The sequence below is a fragment of the Podarcis gaigeae genome (assembly GCF_964106915.1).
Source record: "Podarcis gaigeae genome assembly, chromosome: 1".
Lineage (NCBI taxonomy): Eukaryota > Metazoa > Chordata > Lepidosauria > Squamata > Lacertidae > Podarcis > Podarcis gaigeae.
This window is the reverse complement of record NC_139678.1, coordinates 29,753,782-29,777,612: the sequence shown is the minus strand read 5'-3', so window position 1 is coordinate 29,777,612 and position 23,831 is coordinate 29,753,782. Positions and strand designations below refer to the sequence as shown.

General features: G+C 42.8%; 2 protein-coding genes across 8 annotated transcripts in view; one reads left to right on the top strand and one right to left on the bottom strand.

Annotated features, from left to right (window-relative positions):
• The window catches only part of POMT2 (protein O-mannosyltransferase 2), a 47,035-nt gene extending 36,567 nt beyond the window's left edge, over positions 1 to 10,468 (bottom strand). For 2 of the 5 annotated variants that reach the window (XM_083733794.1, XM_083733793.1), the window contains exons 1-8: positions 9,511 to 10,468; positions 8,966 to 9,050; positions 8,661 to 8,765; positions 6,940 to 7,048; positions 5,513 to 5,621; positions 4,527 to 4,686; positions 3,035 to 3,141; positions 1,724 to 1,806 (exon numbers count right to left, since the gene is read on the bottom strand). In XM_083733794.1, the coding sequence (XP_083589920.1) occupies positions 1,724 to 1,806; positions 3,035 to 3,141; positions 4,527 to 4,686; positions 5,513 to 5,621; positions 6,940 to 7,048; positions 8,661 to 8,765; positions 8,966 to 9,050; positions 9,511 to 9,710 (958 nt within the window). In that variant the 5' untranslated portion in view covers positions 9,711 to 10,468. The remainder of the gene's footprint in view (positions 1 to 1,723; positions 1,807 to 3,034; positions 3,142 to 4,526; positions 4,687 to 5,512; positions 5,622 to 6,939; positions 7,049 to 8,660; positions 8,766 to 8,965; positions 9,051 to 9,510) is intronic. The other 3 variants (XM_083733795.1, XM_083733797.1, XM_083733796.1) reach the window with 3 other exon arrangements.
• Positions 10,469 to 11,141: 673 nt separating this feature from the next.
• On the top strand, positions 11,142 to 22,869 carry GSTZ1 (glutathione S-transferase zeta 1). Of its 3 annotated transcripts, none has more exons than XM_083738436.1 (9): positions 11,142 to 11,296; positions 13,333 to 13,384; positions 15,633 to 15,700; positions 15,826 to 15,906; positions 16,740 to 16,865; positions 18,250 to 18,325; positions 18,929 to 18,981; positions 20,943 to 20,992; positions 22,695 to 22,869. In XM_083738436.1, exons 1-9 carry the CDS (start codon positions 11,276 to 11,278, stop codon positions 22,819 to 22,821), a joined length of 654 nt encoding a protein of 217 aa, XP_083594562.1. In that variant the 5' UTR covers positions 11,142 to 11,275; the 3' UTR covers positions 22,822 to 22,869. The 3 variants fall into 3 exon arrangements, with proteins under 3 accessions (XP_083594562.1, XP_083594561.1, XP_083594563.1); XM_083738435.1 differs by having other exon boundaries at positions 11,176 to 11,299; XM_083738437.1 differs by lacking the exon at positions 11,142 to 11,296 and adding an exon at positions 12,708 to 12,853.
• Positions 22,870 to 23,831: the final 962 nt, after the last annotated feature.

Genomic DNA, 23,831 nt, shown 5'->3' with positions numbered 1-23,831 from the left:
GTTGTTAGTTGTCCTCTGTGTTACAGAGGCGCAAACACCCTTCATTTGGAGTTGAGCATTTAGTGTTACTGGTCCCATGCTATGGAACGCTCTTGCAGCAGACATCTGACAGGCATCTTTCCCCCCCATTCTTCTTGCTTTCAGAAACCTCTTGGAGCCTCTCTTATGGCAACAGGCCTATGGGGTTATCTAAAATGTCCCAAGTAGCCAGTCATTTTAATGATTGCTTTGTATTGCTTTTAAATGTGTTTATGTTGTTATACACTACCGTAATTTTTTGGGAGAGGGCGGTGTATAATTTTGTGAGTAAGTAAAACATATTGGCACCTGTGTACTGCTTGCATAAAACCAGCCACAAGAGTGCAGGATACACAGTCATTAATCATGACCAAGATTCCACTGTGCTGTGAAACTGTTGCCACCACAGAATCGTCATGTGGCTGCCATCATGGTCTGATGTGACTGCAGCTGCTATTTCAATACAAGCTGAACTTTCACTAGTCCACATTGATTGCATAAAAAAAAAACTTGCAGTGTCATTTACCATCATTTGCAAAATCCATTGGGAAATCAAATTCTCATAGATATAGAAGCAGATACCTTAAGATGTGGAATTTGAGCAATGAGGGAGGCATTCAAAGACATTATTTCAGAATAGTCCACCCAATCTTTCAGGTTTAAGAAGATAACAGCATTTTAAAAATATATGTGACTTCATTAATTAGGTGAAATAATTCCAGAATTTGTTTTTGCAGATACAGCCAACTTTTCTTGGAAAAACATCAGAAACCCACACACTCCACCTGCCCCCAAATATTCCTGTTGATTTCTGCAGATTTTAAATCACATGTTTCTTATTCTTTCTAGATGTTTTGCTTTTTCTTCCTGTTGTGCAGGGAGTGGGGAATCAGATAACCACAGAAGAAACACTCTGACAGCACATCCTTAGCTCATAGGCTGAAGTGAAGGAGGTGCAGTGACAACAATTTATCCCCCAAATTATCACTGCCTCTCTGCACTCCCACCTCGGCTGCTTGGGTACAATAGGGGTCCACATTTCCCCAAAACTCTGTTAACTGTACTGGTAACCAAGTGTCACTTATTTAATGTAACCAGAGTGTATAGAATGGTTCAGGTAGCACAACAGCTGTTAGGCAACAGTCGCACCCTACAAAGAAAAGATGCCAGTTGGGAGATCACTAGCATGTGACTACTGAATCAAGATGACACACATTTACACTGGTTTCAGACACAGTCTGCCAATTTAGTTTAATTTAGTTTAACAGTTTAACAATTTAATTTAGTTCAGTTTAACAGATCAGGATTTCTCCAAGGTGGTGCCAGGAACTACAACTCGTTTTAATCCAATACAGAAATATATAATTAAAAGTTACTGTTCCATTTGTTTGTTTTTTGCATCTTTTGAAGTTCCATCAACTCTCTCATTATGCATTTTATATGCTTCCGCCACACTTGTGCTCAGTTCTAAACTTTCCACTCCGAACCCACAATTGACAAAGATCAAAATGTTCAGAAATAATTCCAAGGTGGTTCAGATCACCATTCCAAACACACTAAAGAGCAAAAAGACATGTGACAAATACTTTGCATTTGCTTTAGCATCTACCCTGTGTTCTCTTAAAAACACAGGAGAGTTTTTTGTTTGCTTGGATAAAAGAGTGTTCATTAGAGCATTGGTTCCCTCAAGTACCTAGATACTCACACTCTGGAACAGACATGTTATGAAGATTGTTTCCAATCAGCCGAGACTGAAATCCAGAGCTGAAAAAACCATCACCAGGCCCACTGGGGAAAAAACAAGTGTATGTAAATTATGCGTGCATGGAGACAAAAGGAAAGAGTTTTAAGCATATAATTTAATAAGCAGGAAACATAACAGCACTGGCCTGTCAGCGGACAGGATGTTCCCAATTTCCTTTGAAGTCTACAAAAATCTGGGTCATTTGGCTGACACACAAGGAACCTTCAGCTACCTTCAAGATTTACATCAATTAAGTGATCAATTGTGCCCAAGTACAATGCAAGTAAACAATCCTAGGAAAGCCTAATTTAAGTGAGATATTTGGTTGAGTATTTCCTAAAACAGCCCCCAGACTTGTTCATGTACCTCAAACTTGCATGCTAACCTAGAGGATTAGAACTTTACTGGACCGTCACTTTTCTTCACTAGTGGGGTTAACGGCTTACTCTTAAGCATGGGAGTAAATACTGTGGTCAGAAGCTTGGTGAATATTGTCATTTTAGAAGGTCATTGGTATTTGACAGAGACCAATATCCAGCAAAGCCAAACACAGAATAAACCACTGAATTCAACATGCCTATCACCCAGAAAATTGACTGGTGAATCGCAAAGCCAACATTGGCTCAAGTACTTTGGGCTAATACCACTTGTTGAAAAGTGTGACATATTTTTTTAAAAATAAAATAAAATAATAACTTTTCAGTCTTCTTTCCATTATTTATTAGTAAAGGACAATGTAACGTAAGAGGTAGGCACGTGTCCACAACAAAATCATGAAACAACCATGCCTGATCCTGTCACTCAAATGCTAACTGGTCAGTGATGATAAAGCCACCATGTCTGAAGACACAGGTCTACACTCAAGACTCCAAAGAAATTAATGCACACATGGATCAGGTTAAATATTGAGGCATAACTAAACAGAGCTGGAACACCATGTAGAATTCCTAAAACAGCTATTACCATGACTTGTCTGCCTTGCATAAAAATACAACTTTATTAGAATTATGGCTCAATTCAAACATTGCACCAAACAACACCATAGTTTAGAAAACAGAGCTTGTCTGCTTTCATGCTTGTCAATTCAAATATTGTGCCAAAAGTCTGAACAATAGCTAGCAATACCCTCAAGCTTCAAACCCACTGGCTAGCCAATTGCCAATTATGGTTTCTCAGTTAAGCTTCCTTAAACATGGTTTGGCACAATGCCTGAATTGAACTAATGTTGTCATATGTGTGTTTTCTTTCTGACAGAAAAGTGAGGAGAAATACCTTCTATTTAGCACTGCAAAATGAACAGCAAACATAGCAGTATAGAGAGCAAGTGGCAGCATAATGAGGCAGAGCACACGAGCCAGGAAGTGCCTCCCCAGAGTGACCTGCAACAAAGAATTCAGAACAGTTGCAGCACCATTTAGGCAGGTTTCTTTATACACATCTCTTGAGTACACCTAACCAAGCAAGCTATAAAGACTGCACCAGTTGGCTACTCCATCAATTCCTCTTATGGAGTTAGTGCATTTATTTGCATATTGTTAAGACTCATAGAGTTTTGCTGGCAATGGCGCAACTCTAATAACACTGCAGCCATCTACAGGCAGGAGACTTAAGGAAGATGAATTTGTCCTATTTCAAATGTAATTAACTGACCTGACATTAGAAGCAGACCTTTTCAGAAGCTGATACTCTATGTCTTTGGACTACACTTATTTAAACCAAGAGAGGCAAACCTCATAGCAGAAAGAATGTTTACACTATATAGAAAGGATAGTAGGTGGAATAAATTGGATTTTGTAACTTCAAACAATCTGAGAAGCTGACCCCAGAAGAATAATAGCACCCCTAAGATAGGCTTGAATAAACAGCATTATGGATGGCAAAAAGCCAATTTCCTTGCTGCTAATGAGACACAGATTTAATAGCATTTATCACCAAGGTCAGCCTGTGTCATAATTGATGACTTCTAAATGCAAGCTAAAAATAATTTAAGCCCACTGCTGAATTCAGCTGCTACCTTGACAGGTTATTTAAGTTTGGAAAAAATCCTCTTTGTGAAAAAATGAACTGACTGAAGTTTCATCTTCAGAAAAGTAGCTCAACCTGCAGAGCTTGCAAAACCCATAAGGACAGCTCTAAACCGGTAACTAGGAATAATGCATTGTGTATGCCAAAATCTAATCTGCAGACTATTAACTTCATTGCCGTATTGAAGGTCAAAACAACTTCAGGTTTCCCATTACAGCACATTAGATACAGCAAATCAAAGGCCTCTATCTAGCAGCAATTTCTCATAAAAACTATTTGCAGAACTCTATAGTGTATGCTTAACCTTAGGCTACTCAGTGCAAAGTCAAAATGAAAACAAGAACAACTCAGGGGACAACAGTCTCCTTGAATGAACAACAGCAATATTTTAATGTGTAATGCAGAAGGAAGCTTTATATAGATTGTCAGACAGTTTTTAAATATGTTCTGTCATGGTCATGATTTGGCTCCAATACAGTAACCACTGGCTGACTGAAGCAACTACAGCATGGCTTCCGATTGGCTGCAGGAAGCTCCTGCAGCCAATCAGAAGCTGCACCTAATGTCCAGCTTCTGAAAATTGTTCGAAAACCAGAACACTCACTTCCGGGTTTCAATCGTTTGGGAGCCGATTTGTTTGGGAGCCAAGGCATTTGAGATCCAAGGTATGACTGTACAACATTTTCATAATGCATTTCCCCACAAACACTGAAAGCTAGTAAAAATTCTAGACACTCACCAGTGAGAGACTGAGGTCTCCCAGCAGCTCCCAGAGATCACAAACAGTGTTCAGTCCAACCAGGAGTACTACAAAAAGGCCAACAAATTTCACGCCTATTGCACCAGCAAGGTTTATCCCAGTCAAACAGAGCCAGAACCACCAGGGAGCAGAAAAGGGTCTGAAAAACACATTTGAAAAACTTCCTATTGGAACAATAAACTTTTTAATAGAGATCCCTGGAGTAAATCTAAGGCAGGATATGCTTTATACCTAGGTATCTCCAATGGAGAAACAGAACACATTTACATTCCTTGTTCCAAACACTTTTGCCCCCGCATTCAGAAGGGCATGTTGCCTTCAGGCTGAAAATGGTTCCTCACCTGTTCTTGAAGCGCTCTCCCTAAAAATGAGGCAGTGCTAAAATCTGATCTAAAGCAATTCAACTGATCACACAGAAACCTCCTGCTGTTAAGAAAGGTCAATACAATAGCCCAGAAGGCTCAGAATAACCACATCAGGCAACAGACAGGGCCCTAGCCTTTTGGAGCCATCACTATCACACATGTATCTGCATGTTATTTGTGAATGCAACACTAGAGGGGAGGGCAATCATCTGTACCTTAATGCCAATCACTGCTACCATACTGAGTATGGCTCTGCTCCTGAATACAGGAATCTACTGCCCAGTCCACTGAACTACTATCCCTGTACATTATGGTATTATTAAATGATGCTTCTTGGGAGAGACCTTCTTTGTTCAATTGTCTGCCATGTTCTACATTTTTAGGTGTTGTTTCACATGTTATATATTATGTGCTTTTATTTCTTAACAATGGATTTTATTGCTGTTTTGAGTTGTTTTATGATATACTGAATACACTGAGGACTCTTTGGAGCCAAGTTGGCAGGATAAAAATCACAGCGTAATGCAAAACAAACATATAATTAAATCTTCTGACACAAGTGTGAAGGGCCACATACTCGAAAAACTGCTGCCACCTTACCTGTTTGCACAGGAATCATGCTTGACCATGCTGAGCACAGCTCCCATGAGGAAGAACATCAGAATGGGGTCTAGCAGAATGTACTGAGAGAGAGTAATGAACCCTGTATCTGGAAAAATAAGACAAAAACATATCAGCTGTTGTTCTAAAAACAGCCTAAAAGTTGTTGTTTTTTTCAGTGCTTAGTCAAGCATAATCTTATTGCAGTAAGAACACATCAGAATGTACAAAATCAACTATGCTGCTTTCACTCATTACCTGCAAAGTGTCTCACCCTCATCTACACATTGATTTCACTGTCAGAGATACTATTCACTATCAGAGATATCAGCTTCAAAGCATACAGCTTGGGGTCATCAGTTAATTGTTGTTATCATTATTCATTTCATTTTCATGCCACTTTATACAGTGGAACCTCTACTCATGTACGGAATCCGTTCCAGAGGTCCATTCGTGAGTCAAACCGGGTCTCTGGGAGAAGCGTCGTTCTACGCATGTGCAGTCGGCAGAAGCTGCTTCTGCGCGTGCGTGAATTGTGGCAAATCTAGTCTTTACTTCTGGGTTTGCTGTGGTCACGAGTCGGATTGTTCGCAAGTAGGGGCAGTGGTAAGTCAAGGTTCTACTGTATTTTTAGGGAAAAAATCTCAAAGCGCTTTACAACATTTTAAAGCAGCACATAAAACAATCCAAAATAAAGCATTACTGAAGAAAGTAAAATATAAGATGCACATTTAAAATAGCATAATTAACAAGAGAACAAAATATTATCATAAGCATAAAAACATACCTGCTGCTGTTGCTGCCAATCCTGCCCATGGTGGTTCATGGTGGGAGGCAGCTGTGGAAGCTCAGGCTCAATGGCCTGGGTTTGCATTAAGAGACAGCCAAGATAGTTCTCTTCCCTGTCCTCCTCCACCTCTCATTACCTAAGCCAATGCCATTTCCTATCACGACTTTCCACTTATTCAATATCAGCTAAAATTGTCCCCTCTTGAGAAATGCTCCTATAGCTCATCTTTGTTCCTGCATTCTCTCCTTTCCAAATAATGTGGACCAAAAAAAGGGAAAACTTTTCAGCCTTTTGATTGTACCCAGGGCATATGTACATTCAAAACATTTGTTTGTTTTTATGCAGACTCTTAAAACATTTTTGCATGTGTAAAGCACTCAAAGTATTTTACACCCTAATCATATTTATAGCACAATAATCCTCTGTGTTTATTACTAGGCAGAAAACTGAAGGCAAGAAGTTTGTTCAGGTACTCCCCACAAGTCTGTGACTAAATAAGGATGTTGACACTTAGGGTCTTCTGTGACAGGAGACCATGAGCACCTAAAGTTTCCCAAGCCCAATTCCTTCACTGAGCATCGTTTTCCAACAGGAGAAACTAATGAAACAAACCCTGGAACATGAAGAGGATGCTTACCAAAAATCAGAATGGCAGCTGTAAGCATTGCTGCAGGCAGAGATTTGGACAACTCCAGCACCGTGAGGTAAGAGAAGGGGACCAGGCATGAACCAAGGAACGCACAGAACTAAATAAAGAGAGGAGAAACACTATTCACGTGGTGATGACAAAGCATGTCCTTAGCTCTGCTGCTACCCAACCTTAAAAACACACAGCCAAGTATACTCAAGTCAGTCTGCTGAGTATTCTCCACCCTCATAGAAACACAGCATTGGAAGAGACCAACAGTCATCTGGTCCAACACCCTACAATGCAGGAATCTCAATTAAAGCATCTATAACAAATGACCATCCAATCTCTGCTTTAAAACCTGCAGTGAAGGAGAGCCCACAACCTCTCGAGGGAGTCTGTTCCACTGTCAAACAGCTCTTACTGTCCAAAACTTCTTCCTGATGTTTAGTCAGGATTTCATGATAGAAATATTCCTCTAGAGATAAAACAGATGAAAAGTTCCAAATCTGATCCTCCACCACCCTACCTTCATTCATCCTCACTTCTGCCCAAATACAGTGGTACCTCGGGTTAAGAACTTAATTCTTTCTGGAGGTCTGTTCTTAACCTGAAACTGTTCTTCACCTGAAGCACCACTTTAGCCAATGAGGTCTCCTGCTGCGGCCGCTGCGGCCGCTGCGCCGCCGCACCACGATTTCTGTTCTCATCCTGAAGCAAAATTCTTAACCCAGGTAATATTTATGGGTTAGCAGGGTCTGTAACCTGAAGCGTATGTAACCTGAGGTACCACTAATTCTAAAGCTTCCATTAACCCATACGATGAGAAAATATAACCATCCCACAGCTTAACCTACATTATCTCCCTTTTCCCTATATTTGCAACACTCCCACCTTTCTCAAACAAGTTCAAGGTGATGTAGATGGTTTCCCCCATATTCATTTAATCCCACCCCCGCAAAAAAACCCTGTGATATAGTTACAGATAGGTAGCCGTGTTGGTCTGCCATAGTCAAAACAAAAAAAATTCCTTCCAGTAGCACCTTAAAGACCAACTAAGTCAGTTCTTGGTATGAGCTTTCGGTATCTGAAGAAGTGTGCATGCACACGAAAGCTCATACCAAGAACTGACTTAGTTGGTCTTTAAGGTGCTACTGGAAGGAATTTTTTTTCCTGTGATATAGGTTAGGCTGAGAGGCAGTGACTGGCCCAAAATGACCCAGTGAGCTTCATGGCTGAGTTGCCATTTGAACCCTGGTCTGACAACTCTAACCACAACACCAAATGTCATATTGTTTGAGAGTCAAAACTGCTGACAGTGATACCTCCATGGGCATGAGGAAAACACAACCCTGCACTAAAAATAACTGACAGAAAATTCTGCTAGAGAGACAGACAGACAGACAGGCAGACAAAGACTGGTTCCCTCCTCCCTGCAGTTAACTGAAGTTACTAATTTCATAAACTATGAGACAACTAAAAGAACATTGCACATAGCTTTTTTATTCCTCTTCTCTACTCATTCCAAATCCTACCAAATGTTAGATTACTGTACAACCATCAGATTTAGTACAGCTTTAGAAATGGAGATTACAGTATTACCTGGAATCAAAACCCATTCTTGAAACATAAACATATGTTTTATTGGAGGCAGAGAGAGAGAGAAGAGGGAAACTCTAGGTCTTCTCCATATATGACCTCTGGTTATTTAAGAAGCCCCACAGTCTTACCCCTCTCATTCCTATGTAGTTATGTTGTTCATATTTGTCCCCTGGCTTCTGGAAAGGGAATGTGCCATCATAGCCACTCAGGTAACCGGCAAGTCCTATCAGCATCTAGGGAGAGAAGAGGACTGGCCTTATTCAAGCAGAAGTAGATGAAGTAGTTTATAACTTTTTAGAGCACTAACTTGATCTAATAAAAATACATAATTTAGACACAATGATGATGTAACTGAACCAGGATGAGAATGTTCTGCAGTCAAGGAAATGTTCTTAGATCTCAAAGTTTGCAAGAATTGGTGTTCGCTATTTACCTTCCCCAGAGGTGGATGGACATCAAAGAAAAAGGTTCGGTTAATGTAATAGCTTCCCATCTTTCCAAAATGTGTTTCATCCCAGCTATGAAAGGGAAAAGAGTAAAAAGGTGACTGTTAGCCTCCGGCTCACATCAGTCTTTGCCACTCCTAGCTGTTCAGTGTGATGATGAAACAAAACACTAAGCAGATCTGCACTTGGGGACGTTGGACCACTTAAGCTCTCTCATAAGGTTGTTGCAATGTAAAAATCGTGAAGGGGACTTACATTTGGCACCCTGAGTTTTTTTGGAGTAAGGGCCATAAATAGATATGTTGTATTTAATACACTTTAAACCTCACCTTAATTTTTTTTTAAGTAAAATTAAAATATCAAGGCAGTTTTTTTAAAAAAAAAACAAGCGTATTTGTGTAACTATCAGCGGAAGGTAACAGTTAACGCGTCTGATGAAGTGGGTTCTAGATCACGGGAACTCATTTCCCACAAGCCCCGCCTCCGAACCTAAGCCCCGCCCTCGTAACCATGGCACCCCACAGCCCCTCACCAGATGTGTGGCGGCTCCCGTAGGCTATAGAAGCGGGTTGCGAAGCTTAGGAAGACGACGAGGCCAAGCGGGCTCCAGAACCAGCCGGGTCTCCGGGCTGCGGAGGGCGTCGGCGCAGGGCCGCTTGCCAGTCGGAGGGGTTTTCGCTGCCGCAGGCCGGCCGGTACGGCCTGGCCGTTGTCGTTCGCCGCCAGCGGCATTCGCGGCCAGACAGGAGGCGCCTCCTGCCGGCCCCCCTACCTTGCCTGCGCCCGATGCACCACGGGAAGGAGAGTCCGCGTTCGAAAGGCATGATGGGCAAAAGAGTTTGCCGTTCCGCCCCAAGTGAGCAAGGGGCGGGGAACTACAGAGGCTCCCACTGCATTGTGGGAAGCGTAGTCCTTGAGGCAAGGCTGTGCGTGCCAGAATGGATTAGCGGAGTTTTGCAACGTTCAATAAAACCTAGCATCCGCTGCATGTCTCTGTAAGCACTGTGGCATCAAGGGCAGCAAGCAGCTCCAGAGGGGCTGCCTTGTTTAGTCTCCTGCTTCTACTTGCAGACTGAGGGATGATCCAGATACAATCATACTGTCAATTGTACTCTATGCTGACATCAGAAGTGACTTCATAATTTTGCATTATGACTGACAAGCTGCTATCTCTGAAATACTGTATTCCAGGGTTACCTGTCAGAGAAGGGCTAGACATGTTTAAAGGACATCTGTACATATAAAAGTTCCTGCTAAAACATGGGCTAGCAGAACTGTTTGAAGACAATAAATACACTAATTTAAAACTCCCACTTCCTGCTCTTTCAGAGGAAAACAAGCTGCTTTGATAGCGTGATCTGACCGAGAAAAGGGGGAAATGTGAAATTAAAAAAAAACGGATCAATCTGAGGATCTAGTTGATTGTTGGACGTGATGGGCAAAATAATTAAAGGTTCCCAGAATAGTTAAAGGTGATGTGACATTTTTATTGGGCCAACGTGATGTGAATTAATTTGATGCAGAAACACACTAGCAGGCGAGGAGTTAAACTTAACACCTCATTACAGTATATAAAATTCCTAGCAGGGTGAGACACCCATCCATCCGCCTCTCCGCCTTTCCGCTGAGGGAGGGGCAATACAAAGTAGACGAAGTCTGTGCCAGGAAAGCAAGGATGAGATTGGAAAACAAGGATGAGAATCGGGAAAATTGTAACTAGGAGCTAGGGTAGAGATTGCTTACAATTCACTTTCTGGGAACATTGGTTTGTTTGTTGTTTAACCTTTTCGGTGATTTCTTTACTGCTCTGGGTTAAGTAAAGAAGCCTTCAGTTTAACCCGACATTTTCTTAATGCTATATGTATTGCAGTTGTCAGGGCAGATACAACCGTTTTTTACTTTATTGTAAAATAAGTTGCCTCATTTGCCAAACAGGGTCCTGGGCGGCCCAAGCTTTGTTTCGCTTTTGCTGCAAAAGATTGACACAGCTGCCTCTCTGAAATGTGCATTTTCTGAGGTGTTCTCTTTTAAATTCGTGCTTGCCGCCTTAAACCCTAAGGAATAAAGAGGGCCAGTTTTAAGACTTTTGGAATGAGCTGAAACTACAACTCCCAGAATCCCACCGACTCACGGGAAAAGCGTCTACTCTCGAACAAAGTCTCCATTCAAGGCTGGCAGGCAGTAAAGCGCCAGCGCGGAACAGAAGCGGCGACTACTCCTATCCTAGCCAATGCACTGTTGAGCAAAAAAATCATAGCTTCGTTCTTCGGCTAGAGAAAGACGAAGGACTGCACAGGATGTGTGCCGCATTAGCGAAGGTAGTTGCTATTACAACAAGCGGAGGGGAAAAAGATACATTTGTGTTTGCAAAGCCAGCAGTCTAGGGCTGATGGGAGTTGTAGTCCAAAACATCCGGACGACAACACGTTAGTGAAGGGTGCTTGGAGGAACACGCTGTTGTTGTTTTTTCTTGTTTTTCCTGAATATTCTTTCCTTGTACCCAGGCTTCCATTTGAGTTGAATATCCAGCTCACACAAAAGCTTAATACCCATTTTAATTCTTTTTGCTGTGACAATTTTCCCGTGTAACTGAGCTACCCTGTACCCGTCTACCAAGTACAGAAGAATATCCTGTGAGGTTCAGTGAGGAATACTCTGAAGTATAGGATTTCAGATTGATAAACAACAAAATGGAGCAGGAGACAAAGTCGGGATGGAGTTTTTCCTTCTGGGCAGCCAGGGATACACCATAAATCTTTGGTTTATTAAACTGGAATAATCCTGGTCCCATATCCCCATCCCCTTTGGGAGAGACTGTGGCTCATGCAAAAGGTCCCAGGTTTAATACCCCACATCTCCCAAGAAAAGACCTCTGCCTGAAACCCTGGAGAGCTGCTGTCAGTCAATGCAGGCAACAGAGTTAGATGGGCCAGTAGTCTGTCATAGTGTAAGGCAGTTTCCTGTGTCACTGGTTAGTCAGGATTCTAAGCTTTCTACCTATCTCATTTGTACCCACTATTTCAAAAAGGACCTCAGGGTTGTTTACAGTTCTTTTACCAGCTTGATTGTAAAACACAATAAAGTTGAAGGTCGGTTGCTGAAGGGTAATTATGCAATTGCTTGACTATGGACTTTCTCCACCCCTCACCCCCGAATTTATTTTGCCACAATCCTTTAAGGTAAAGGTAAAGGGACCCCTGACCATTAGGTCTAGTCATGACCGACTCTGGGGTTGCGGTGCTCATCTCACTTTATTGGCCGAGGGAGCCGGCGTACAGCTTCCAGGTCATGTGGCCAGCATGACTAAGCCGCTTCTGGCGAACCAGAGCAGCGCACGGAAACGCCGTTTACCTTCCCACCTGAGTGGTACCTATTTATCTACTTGCACTTTGATGTGCTTTTGAACTGCTAGGTTGGCAGGAGCAGGGACCAAGCAACGGGAGCTCACCCCGTCGCGGGGATTCGAACCTTCTGATCAGCAAGTCTTAGGGTCTTTCTAATAGATTCTTTTTCTGGCAGAGACTATCGAGATATGATGGTGGCAGGAGATGAAGTCTAGCAACATCTGGAGGACCACAGTTTTTCTGCCCCTGCAGGAAATAACTACAGGCCCAGTTTGCCTATTTTACAAAAAAAAAAAGTCACACAGCTCTAGTCCCCCACCCCAGTATCTGACTAAAAGTGCTAAGCAATGAGATCTTTGTCTTGCTCTGTTTTGCCATCTGATAGCTAAAAGGGTGGGATTATGAAATTTCTCCAATTGGCTGCAAGGGAAATATTCCTCCCTCTCACCCTCCCTGCAAGTTTTAGACAGTGTGAGCTGGCTTTCATTCTGAGAATCCTGCACCACATGCAGCATGGAGGCTTCTAAAAAGGTGAGATAAACGTGGGTTTCTGGTAGGTGAGGCTCTGTCTTGATATCATAGCATTGTTGTGTCACTTTTCCCACACACTTTGCTATAATATTCCTCTGGAGTAGAAGCTGCTGGTCTTCAGGCAGTCCTTCACTGAAAGTTTAGAAAGTGAGCTTCCATCTTATAGCTGTTCGGGATTTGCAGGGTGGGGTGGGCGATGAGGAGGGGTTAACAGTGGAAAATGCCAGTATTTCAGAAGAAGAAATAGGAATCTGTGAGGCCCCTCTTGTGTAAACATGCTGTTTGCAAAGTGAGTCAATTTCATTTTCAGGAGAATCACAAGACAAATGGCAAGACTGTATTGTGCTAAAAGAAAAAACCAAAACAAATTAGCTGTTTTCTATGGACTTGATAACTTTTAACATTTATTTTAATATTACTGAGTCTGCTTCAATTATAACTTGCTTTTTCCCCTTGTCCCACCCCCATCCCCACTGCAGCCAGTCCTCTATACTTATTTCAGAAGTTCCTGCACCTGGAGAGTGAGAATTGGTAAGCACAGGCATGGAATCCTATTCTATAGGATGCTGCCAGTTAAGAGTCTTTTGGATTTCTTCACCAAAATGCAGTTAATAAATGATTTATTAAACCACAGAGCAGCAAACATATATCCGAAAGATCAGCCATTTCTGAAGTCTGGAATGTGTCTTCTTTACCTGTGGTAAAGAGTGGGAGCAAATGCTAGAATTAGTTTGGTGTGGAAAGAAGAAAGCTCCTAGATTGTGTGAATGCAGAGGACAAGTTTGTGCTTTAAGGGTGCAACCCTGTTCACACTTACCTGGAAGCAAGCCTGACTGAGCTCAGTGGTGCTTACTTCTAAGTAGACACATATAGGACTGCACTGCAAAAATGGGAAAATATTGTGCAACCTGTGTGCAGATTGTCTTTAGGAGAAAGCAGTTGGCCCATGTGTCCAACATGTGCAGCCCATATATACAGTCATACCTCATGTTATGGACACTTCGGGTTACATGCTTTCGGGTTACGGACCGTGGGAAACCCAGACGTACGGGAAAGGGTTACTTCCAGGTTTCCCCGCTCGCACATGTGCAGAAGCGCCGAATCACGCCTGCGGAGACGCGGCACTTCAGGATGCGAACACTGCAGGTTGCAGACGTGCCTCCGTCACGGATTACGTCCGCAACCCGAGGTTCCACTGTACATCAAAAGTGATGTTTCAGGCTGCAGTCCTAACCCCACTTACCTGGAAGTAAGCCACATTGAATTCAATGGGACTTATTTCTGAGCATACATGCACTGTTAACGCATGAGGTTAAATTTTTTATTCCATTGCATAAAGTGCACTACATGCAGGAAGTTCTGCAATGTGCAAAGTAGCCCTCTTCTGTGGCAGAAAACATTTGTGAGGCAGGCCACATTTACTCCTATATTGCAATGTATGTGTCAGGGAACTGCCATCAGAGCAAGAAACGGAGGCAGGGCTCCCGAGCGATGCCGGAGAGGGGACTAGCAGGGGGGAAGGATTTCAGCGTAATACCCATAGAGAAGAGAGGGAGATGGAGGAATTGGTGACAGGGCTCCAAGACCCTTCACCCGAAACTAGTGGAGAGAGCGCTGGGACGCCCCTGCCTTCCCCTTACTTGCGCAGACGCGTTCCACACAGGGAACATAGGAGGAGACTCGGGGTCAAACAGCTTTTATGCTGGAAGAGGTTCAAGAGACGCCCACTCTCGGATTCTGCAAGTGACTAACAGGTCACGGAGGGCGAGCTCTGACCCTAAGCATGGTTGGGCAAGCAAACTAACTAAACTGAAGGCAATTTACGCACAAGTAACCCCTCACAACCATTACAGTATGAAATCTAGAAATTCCCAAATATTTCTGCACTCATAAGGATTTTTATGTAGCTCCTTCTCTCTTTGGCTGATCTTTTTTATCCGAGGACTGTGGTTAATTAAATACATATTTTCTACATAAAAATAGCACAATCCAGATGTCTGCATTTCCTGCATTCTTTAGAGGCACTCTGGAAACACTCAAGGGATGCTGGAAGACTTTGGGTTTTAAAAGTTCTGTCTGTTGAAGCTCATAACCTGATATAATCTAGCAAGATAAACAAGACTGACTCTGGTTGGGGGTTACAACCATCAGTCAAATAGAGCATCAACCATGTTAACTGAATTGCTCTCTCCAGATTGCAGAACATGGTGAAGCAGCCTGGTGTCTGGTTTGTTGTTTCAGTGTAGGAGTGAGGAACCTTTGGTCCGCCAGATGTTGCTGCACTACAACTTCCATCATCCCTGGCCACCAACCATGCTTGTTAGGGATGGGAGTTGTAGTTCAGCAACAACTGGAGGGTGAAAGAGTTCAGCCCCCTCTCACCCATGCTTACCTGTTGTGGAAAGTGGTAGACACCCCTTGCTTTATATTTAAACAGAGACACCTGAACAGCAAACCCGTCTTCTCAAGTCACATCTAGTTTGACCTTCAGTGAGGAAGGTGAATTAGCTCCACAGAAACCACTGCTGTTGCTTTAAACATAAATGAGCACATTCCCCTTTTGAAACAAAATCCTGGTTCTCATATTTGCTCTTAAAGCACACCTTAGTTCTTAAATCCATATTATTACAAGTTCTTGTGATGCTGATTCTACAGATTTTTGTTGTTTTGTTGCTTCAACTTCCACAGTGCTCAAGAGCGTTTAAAAACGAAGTGATAAAAATATATAAATTGGAGTAGGTAGCATCCTGAAACTGTATGTCACCCTTTCTCTTGGCAGCACTGGCTCTGAAAGGAATTGCCTATGATTCAGCACCTGTCAACCTTCTGAAGGATGGAGGGCAGCAGGTAAGGAGACGGCGGGATGTGGTCTGCACAGCAGGCAGTGCGGTGCCTCCACAAGGGGCAAGATTTGCTCTTCTGGGCTTCAATAGCGGAGCCCAAACGTCTCAGGAGCTGTCCTGTCTCCACAGCTGACACCAGAGTACCAAGCAGTGAACCCAATGCAGCAAGTCCCAGCCCTCAAAATTGATGGCATCACCCTCTCACAGTCGGTGAGTAAGCAATCTGTATTAATTATTTACTTGGTTCTGCTGCCCAGGCAAAGGACTTTGCACTCCAGATCTCGGGAGCAGGCTTGGGACTTGCTGGAAAGAAAGCTTTCGTGAGTGGGATAGGAACACCTAGCAGCACCGTTAAATGGGTTTCTTTTCACCATGAAATTAATCCCACACTGATGTTGCTTGAAGAATCCCATCCTACCTGTGGTTCCATACTGATTGTTCTGAGACATGAGATTCATTCTTTACACTAGCATATGCTCCAGCTTAGCTTGAAAGACAGATGGAGAACCCGTGGCCCTCCAGAGGTTGTTGAACTCCAGCTTCCATCAGCCCAGCCTGCATGGCTGCTGATGAGGGGCGACTGGAGTTGTAATGCCCAACATCTGGAAACCCCCAGGCTTGGTTTAATCCAAGCAGATCTAGAGCTTGTGGTGCACAAGCTTCTTTCAGGTGATCCATGGGCTTACCTGTGGATTTGTCTCTGAAGACGTGAAATAGCACATCCATTGTGTTAAATATTTATATTGATTTTTAATTGTATTTCTGTTGCTTCTTTTATTTCTTACAGTTTATATAATAATTTATTAATATTTAGAAAATAAAAGCAATACCATTTAAAGAGTCATACAGTATCTAGTACAGCCACATTACAATTGCTGCAGCAGACAAAACCCTCATCAAATCCATGGGAGGAGGGAAGGTTTGGGAACTACTGCTTTAGATTCCTCACTCCTTGATCTGCATCAGGGAACTACTGTCTCCATTTCAACCACTCCCCTCCCTCCCAGGCCATTCTTGTCTAAAAGTCTCTCCGCTTATTGCAGATAGCAATAATAGAGTACCTGGAGGAGACGCGTCCAAAACCTAGTCTCCTGCCCCAGGATCCAAAGAAGAGAGCCCAGGTGCGGATGATCTCAGAGCACATTGCTTCTGGAATTCAACCCTTGCAGGTAATTGCCCAGTTGCTGGGCCTGCCTATCCATCCTTAACCCTGTTGGATCAGAGTTCACTACTGACTGCAAATGAAGTGGTGTCTCTTGTTACGAACCTCAGGCCCCAAGGAGGGCTTGTGGGAGTGGTAGGGTGCAGGGATACCAAAAGATGTCAAAAACATAAAAATGGCTAGTTCTGGTGCTTTATTAAACACATTGCAGGCTTACAGCAAAGCAGCTTGCCAGGTCTCCTAGCCTTTGCAGACATGGGACAGACACTGCAGCAAGGAAATGGCTTGTCCGCAGAATCTGTCTCTCGTCTATGAAGGCTATAGACTGCTTTGCTGTAATGTTACACCTCCTTTAATAAAGCCCTATAATTGGCCGCTCTGATGTTTTTGATGTCCTCCTTTGGTGTTCCTGCACCAAACCACTCCCATGAGCCTTCCTTTGGGCCTGTGGTTCAGAACACCCCTCCCGATTGGGTCCCCCCCCGCAGATATATATTCTGCAATATATAAAAGACACAGTGATAGTGCAAAATTGGGGGTGGATTTATACTGGACCAGCCACACATCGTTCCAACTGGAAGCAACACTTCCTCAACATTACAACATTATTTCCCCCCAGAAGGGCACTTTTGCACTGCAGTGCAAAAAAACAAACAAACTGCAACATTTGAAGTATAAAAAGTGACAGGGTGTTAGCGGAAGGTACAGGACTGGAACTGACTGAACACAAAATAGTATTATTATCCTGACCCTTTTGCAGGTGCAAACCCTATTGTAAGCTGATTCATGCTTAACCACCCCACACCATCACGGGTGTGCAAATAATCATGAATGCACAGCAAAAAGGGCATCTTGAAGGCCTCTCCCAGGAAGGTGGGAGTAATGAATTTCTACAGATAGTATTGCAGATGACCCCTGCCCTCATACTGTGCTGTACTAGTGCTCACTCAGTACCCATTGTCTGTGGCCCTCTTTGTATCTGTTCCAGACAAAAAAGTCCCTAGAGATAAAAACAAGACAATATCTATTTGTCTTGCCTCAGCCTTAAAGTTCAAAAGGCACATCACACTACAGCAGGGGTATCTGCGGCACTTCAGATGTTATTGGACTCTGGTTCCCATCAGCCCAGCACACCCTGACTGAGGGTCAGGGATGATGGGAGTTCCACTCCTAGAAAGACACAGCTTAGCTACCCTTGCACTATATCATAGATTAAAGCCTTACTATCTGAATAATTGTCTTTGCCATACCTTCACACACCCCAAAAGTAGTGTTCCAACCTTCCTTCTCTTTTTATTATTAATATTTACTTATTAGCCACCATATAGTGAAGCTTCTGGGTGTTGTACAGTAGAGGCAATCTAACTCTGGCTCTTCCTACATTTTCTCAGAACTTGACTGTCCTGGAGCAGTTTGGTGAGAAGAAGCAAGACTGGGCAAAGAACTGCATTTCTCGTGGTTTCAAAGGTGAGTCCCAGGTTGAAACTTTTAGCTGGACTTTAGTCACTTGCTAGCCAGGTAGGAGGTTTTGAGGAGAAAGCTGTCTTCCTGTCTGGCTTGTACTGGAAGACACCGGTGGAATAGTTAAGCCAGCCTCCATCAATCTGGTATCCCTCCAGCTGCTTTGGATTAAGCTCCTATTAGTCTCAGGCAGCACAAGTTTAAAGAGCAGCATAAGGAAAAGGGCTTTCAAAGAGCCTCACACTGCACTTGGAACAAAGTCCCAACAGCTGGGACTTCAAATCACAGAAGCATCTGACATAGTGATGTCAGGTGATTGGCAAGGGGGCACCCACACCTATCATTCAAATTTGACCTAGTAGGGCTGGGGAAATATGGATCTGACCTATTGGCTTCCTCACCCCTGCATAAACATGTGGTCCAACAGGGGAGAAACTAAACCGATGCGATATTCTCCTTGGGAGGTCCAGTTATTTGCCATTTAATAACCAGGACGTTTAATGCTCCTTTATGAAAACAATGCCAAATTTAGCAGTGTGATTTGTCTATACTGAAAAACAAAAAGCGTGTTCTCGATTTCCAACAACATGCTGTTTTCTTTTCCTGCAGCTTTGGAGCAGATCCTGCGTGAAACAGCTGGGCGCTACTGTGTTGGGGATGAGGTAAGGCAAGATGCGATCCTGTCCTCTGAGGACCAAGATAATGAGAAACTCAGAATTACCAAGGTTTGGTTAACCAGGGTGCCAACAAGGAACTCCCCAGATTTCCTAAGTCAAGAAATCACTTGTGGACATCCGGTGAAGCTGAATGTTGGGAGATTTAGGACAGATAAAGAAGAGAAGTGCTTCTTAATGCAGCACATAGTCACACTGTGGAAGTCGCTCCCCCAGGAGGCAGTGATGGTCTCCAACTTCATTGGCTTTAAAAGAGGATTAGACAAATTCACGGAGGAGAGAGCTATTGATGGTTACCAACCATGATGGCTGTGCTCTGTCTCCACAGCTGGAGGCAGCAAAGCTTCTGAATACCAGTTGCTGGAAACCACTGGAGGGGAGAGGGTTCTTGTGCTCAGATCCTGTTTGTGAGTTTCCCATAGACATCTGGTTGGCCACTGAAAGAACTGTTTTGATGGACCATTAGCCTGATCCAGCAGTCTGCTCTTATGTTCTTTTATCTGTGCACTGGTATCAACACAGAGGCCAAGCGAGTAGAGATCCAAGGACACAGTAAGCTAATAGTTTACTTATTCCTTTCTCTCCCTACCCCAGTTAACCGTTTTAGGGACCTCTCGCAAAAGGCTGAACATTACCCCCGTATTCTTGGCTACAGCAAGAGTTGAGCAACAGTGCCACCTGCTACCGTTAGCAGTCCAATCAAAATGTCACAGGATAGCGTGCAAGCTGTTACTCTGGTTGTTGTATGTACAGAGATGGGGGAGTGGCCATTATGTTCTTTCTCCTTCCAAGGCCCCAAAGCATGGAGATCTTTTCGGGTGTCTCAAGGAAACGTTAGTTGAAAGGGGTTCTTGCAAATTCAGTTCTGTTTAATGCACTTATATTCTTGCCGTCATCTCCTCCGTCCAGACCCACCTTTGCACCCAGACAGCAGAGAATTAAAAGGGAACAGGAGAGCAAGCCACACACGTGCACACACCCAAATTATCAAATGCAAATCCAACATACCTGAATACAAAAATAACAATGGTTAACCAAAGTCCACACATGCCCCCAAATTATACTGCAAATCTTATACAGTACTTCACGGCTGAAAAGGATACCTGAAAAGGACTATCCTCACCTGCAGGATGCTGCTCATTCGCGTAGGTCAGTTGAAACAGCCCTGAGTGAGCCATCTAGCCTCTTTCAATAGCGTTTCATCAGCTAGAGATTTTCCTGTTCCAAGTGGCCTGCCAGCTACCAAGTGCTGATTTTAATCATACCTCGTACTTTGTTTTGGTTGTTTTCATCTGCTGCTCAAGTGTGTAGCTTTATTTAAAAAAAAATAATTCCTGATCATTTTTAAATGGTTCACAATACTTTTTAAACTGTTCATATCAGCTGCCCTGAGTATTCTAATACGAAATGGAATGGCGGGGGTATAAATATCACAATAAATAAATCCATATCCAGTTAATGAGCTGAGCTACAGAAAATAGTAAACTGGAGTTTCCCAGCAAACTATTTGCAAAGGGTTACAGTACGTTTTTTAATGTCAAACCGTTAAGATATTTCTGTAAGCAGAATTTGGTATTGTATTAATTTGTCTTCCATATTCCCTGCCTCTTCTCATTGCTTTTAATATCAAACTGCTCAGCTTCTGTGCCTCCCATAGGATCATCGCCAGCACATGATGCCGAACACTTTTTTGATTCCAGCATTGCAGGGGTTGGGCTAGATGACCCTCGGGATCCCTTCCAACTATACAATTCTAAGATTCTGATACATCAGATAGAAGAGGAGACAGAGACTTCTCCACGGTCATTCCACCGGTCTCTGAGCTGATATTCCAGCCACATCAAAATATCACCACTATAATTTAACTCTGAGAAAAGACAATCCCTGCTAGGTTGAAAAGCTGAAGGGCTCTTGGAACTGCTTTAACATTTCTTTCTGCTTTTCTGCAGGTAACCGTGGCTGACCTATGCTTGGTTCCCCAAGTTTTCAATGCCGGGAGGTAAGCAGAACTATGCCTTGCTAGTTGCTAGGGCAACTGGTGTGATCCCATTGGCCTAGTTGGCAGTCATACTTGGGGTGGGGTGGGGGGGATAAAACCTACTGAAGTAGCAGACAAATTGGATAAATTTCCAGTGATTCTGCACTGGGATTCTACTTCCAGAAAATGTTGGGGAGGAAGGGAAGTCAGGAGAAGTGCAATGCTGTTATGTTTTATATTTTGACATTCAAATGTTGTATGAAGCAATGGGCGATATCTGTATGAAGTCACGGTGTTAAGTTGTGCGTGAACATATCAGACGACACAGCGATTCTTCAAACAGCTCTTGTTTATTCAGAGGCCAGAACAGAACTGAACTGAAGGGTTCAGTCAGCCTGCTTATATAGAGCTCCAGTACAACGTAACTGTAACAATTTTCTAAAACTATCCAATCACTGAAAGTCACTTTCAATCCCTTATTTGCATAACTATCTACAGTATCCCCCTGCTGGCCCAGGGTGAGAACTTCAGTACATAACACACGGTGCTTAAAAATAAACCCACTGAAATAAGCTGGCTAAAATGACTTTGGTCTGTTGACTTAGATGGGTGTACTCTGAATGTGCCCAACATTGCTTATCACTTTTAACGTTTATTAAGAAAAATAGAAAATTAAAAAGTGCAGTGTTCCAATCTACACTTGGAAAGCAGGCAGTGAGTCATCCCAGTTCAAGATGACACGTTAAACACCACTCTCACCTAAACAGCCCAGAATTAGGATGTCCACTAGACTTTTGTCTTCCACATCCCAGTTCTGTATTGTTTCTCCTCTGCCTAAATAAGGCTTTGAGGCTACAATTCCCATCATCCCTGACCACTGGTCCAGCTAGCTAGGGATCATGGGAGTTGTAGGCCAAAAACATCTGGAGGGCCAAGGTTGAGGAAGCTGGCCTAAATGGTGCCTGCTTCAGTTGCCAACATCTAGCTCTACAAGATGCTCAGTGCATCACTGGCAATCACAACAGCCATTTTTGTTCATTTAAACAGCAAGGATGAGGGAACCAAAGTAAATGCAGGGGAGGGGAAGATTAGCCCTTCCCTCCCCAGCCAAAATCCCATGAATCCGACCCTCCCCTTGAAATGCATGCTACAATTAATGGGGGGGGGAAGCATTTACACCAATGAAGCTTTTGTGAAAGAGCTTATTTCACTGGATCATGGCTTGTGGATGGAGCATTTATTCACAGAATATATTGGTATTATGGATAGGGGAAATATGTGATTTTGTTTGCATTTAAAGGCAGATCTGCACTTTTTGAAACAATACGAGAGCCGACAAAAAGCCATCCTTAGAAATTAACACTTCTCCCAGTTTTGTGGTGCATTTCTCCCGCCAAGTGATGTGCACAGAAATGCATATACTGGGGTAGGGTGTGCATGAAAATGTCTATGTTAGTGAAAAGAACATACAAAAATGCATTAAATTAGGGGAAACTGATTTGCAAAACTGCAGTTGGGGAAATTGTGTGTGTTTGTGCGCGCACACACATTAGGATGCTGATGATTTTTTTTATTATAAAATTGCTGTGGGAAAATTAAGTACAGTACTATTTACGATTGGGAAAATGAGAAACAGAGAACCGAAATTGACACATTTGTCTACCCCTAATCACTACATTAACGACCACAGCCTCTATGTCTAACTGTTAATTTGTCTTGGCAGGTTTAAAGTGGATCTTACGCCATTCCCCACAATAAACAGAATCAACAAAGCTCTCTTGGAATTAGAAGCGTTCCAAACCAGCCATCCATCGCGGCAGCCAGATACCCCTTCAGAACTGAGAGTCTAAATCTGCCCCATTTTTTTACTGAGGAAGATTTGGGCAGAACTTTTTTTTTTTTTTTAAATGATTATCTTGTGAACTGCCCTGAGACCTGCAGATGGTATATAAATTAAATAAATAAATAAATAATAGTAATAATAATTTGCTCATAAAGGGACTCTATGTGCCACCATCTAGGAAGAACCACAACTTGAATGATTTCCTGCTAAGAGAGGGAGATGCACTCCACCAGCACGATTTATTCTGGTTTTATTCTGTGAACAGCCCTGAGACCCTCGGGTATAGGGCAGAATATAAATTCAATAAATAATAGTAATAGTAAATAAATAATGATGATGATGATGATGCAACTACATTAAAGCACTTAACAAGACCTAACCTTTGATCATGTTTTGACAATTGTAAAAGGAGATTAAAATAAAAAAGAGTTTCTGACTATTCTGTGTGTGAAGTTCATTTGATATTATCTTGCTTGTTATACTCTAGGTGGCAAAGGTACTGGACTGCACAAAAATTTAGACAAAACAGCAGCTTAGTAGCACCCCAGGCAGCAAGCAAGCAAGCTTTTTTTTCTGTCCAAAGGTCTAAATCATAAATCCCATTTATTTATGTTGTAGAAGGAAATGGAAAAGCTTTCTGCATAGGAGACAGCTGCTAAGATGCATAATTGCGGAGAGTTCTATGGGATCAAGGCTGCCAGACTCTGCGCTAAAGTAGTGCCTGCCAGCCAAATTAAGCCCACGGCCACAGCATCTCAACAGAGCAAAGTAGGTATGGTGAAAATGGGAGTTGGTGCAATACACTGGCAGGATCTAGGCATCTTCTGAATCTCACAGAGGCTGAAGTTTTTCCTATGAGAGGTCAGAACACACTTCTTTGAAGCATTAATTAGGAGTGTGTATACTTTGTACTTTAAAAAAAAGTAATTCTACAGCAAGAAAGAGGTGGATTACGTGTGTATAAATTAAATGTGTGTAATTTAGGAGGTTCTGGGAATGCGATTGCTTCTCTCCATG

What these genes read in the sequence shown, in the direction of transcription:
- GSTZ1 (XM_083738435.1), top strand. Translation starts at nt 11,276, where the DNA reads ATGTGTGCCGCATTAGCGAAGGTA. An exon ending in GTGCCGCATTAGCGAAGGTA is followed by an intron (nt 11,300 to 13,332) that starts GTTGCTATTACA and finishes TCCCCACTGCAG; the next exon opens with CCAGTCCTCTATACTTATTT. An exon ending in CAAGTTTTCAATGCCGGGAG is followed by an intron (nt 20,993 to 22,694) that starts GTAAGCAGAACT and finishes TTGTCTTGGCAG; the next exon opens with GTTTAAAGTGGATCTTACGC.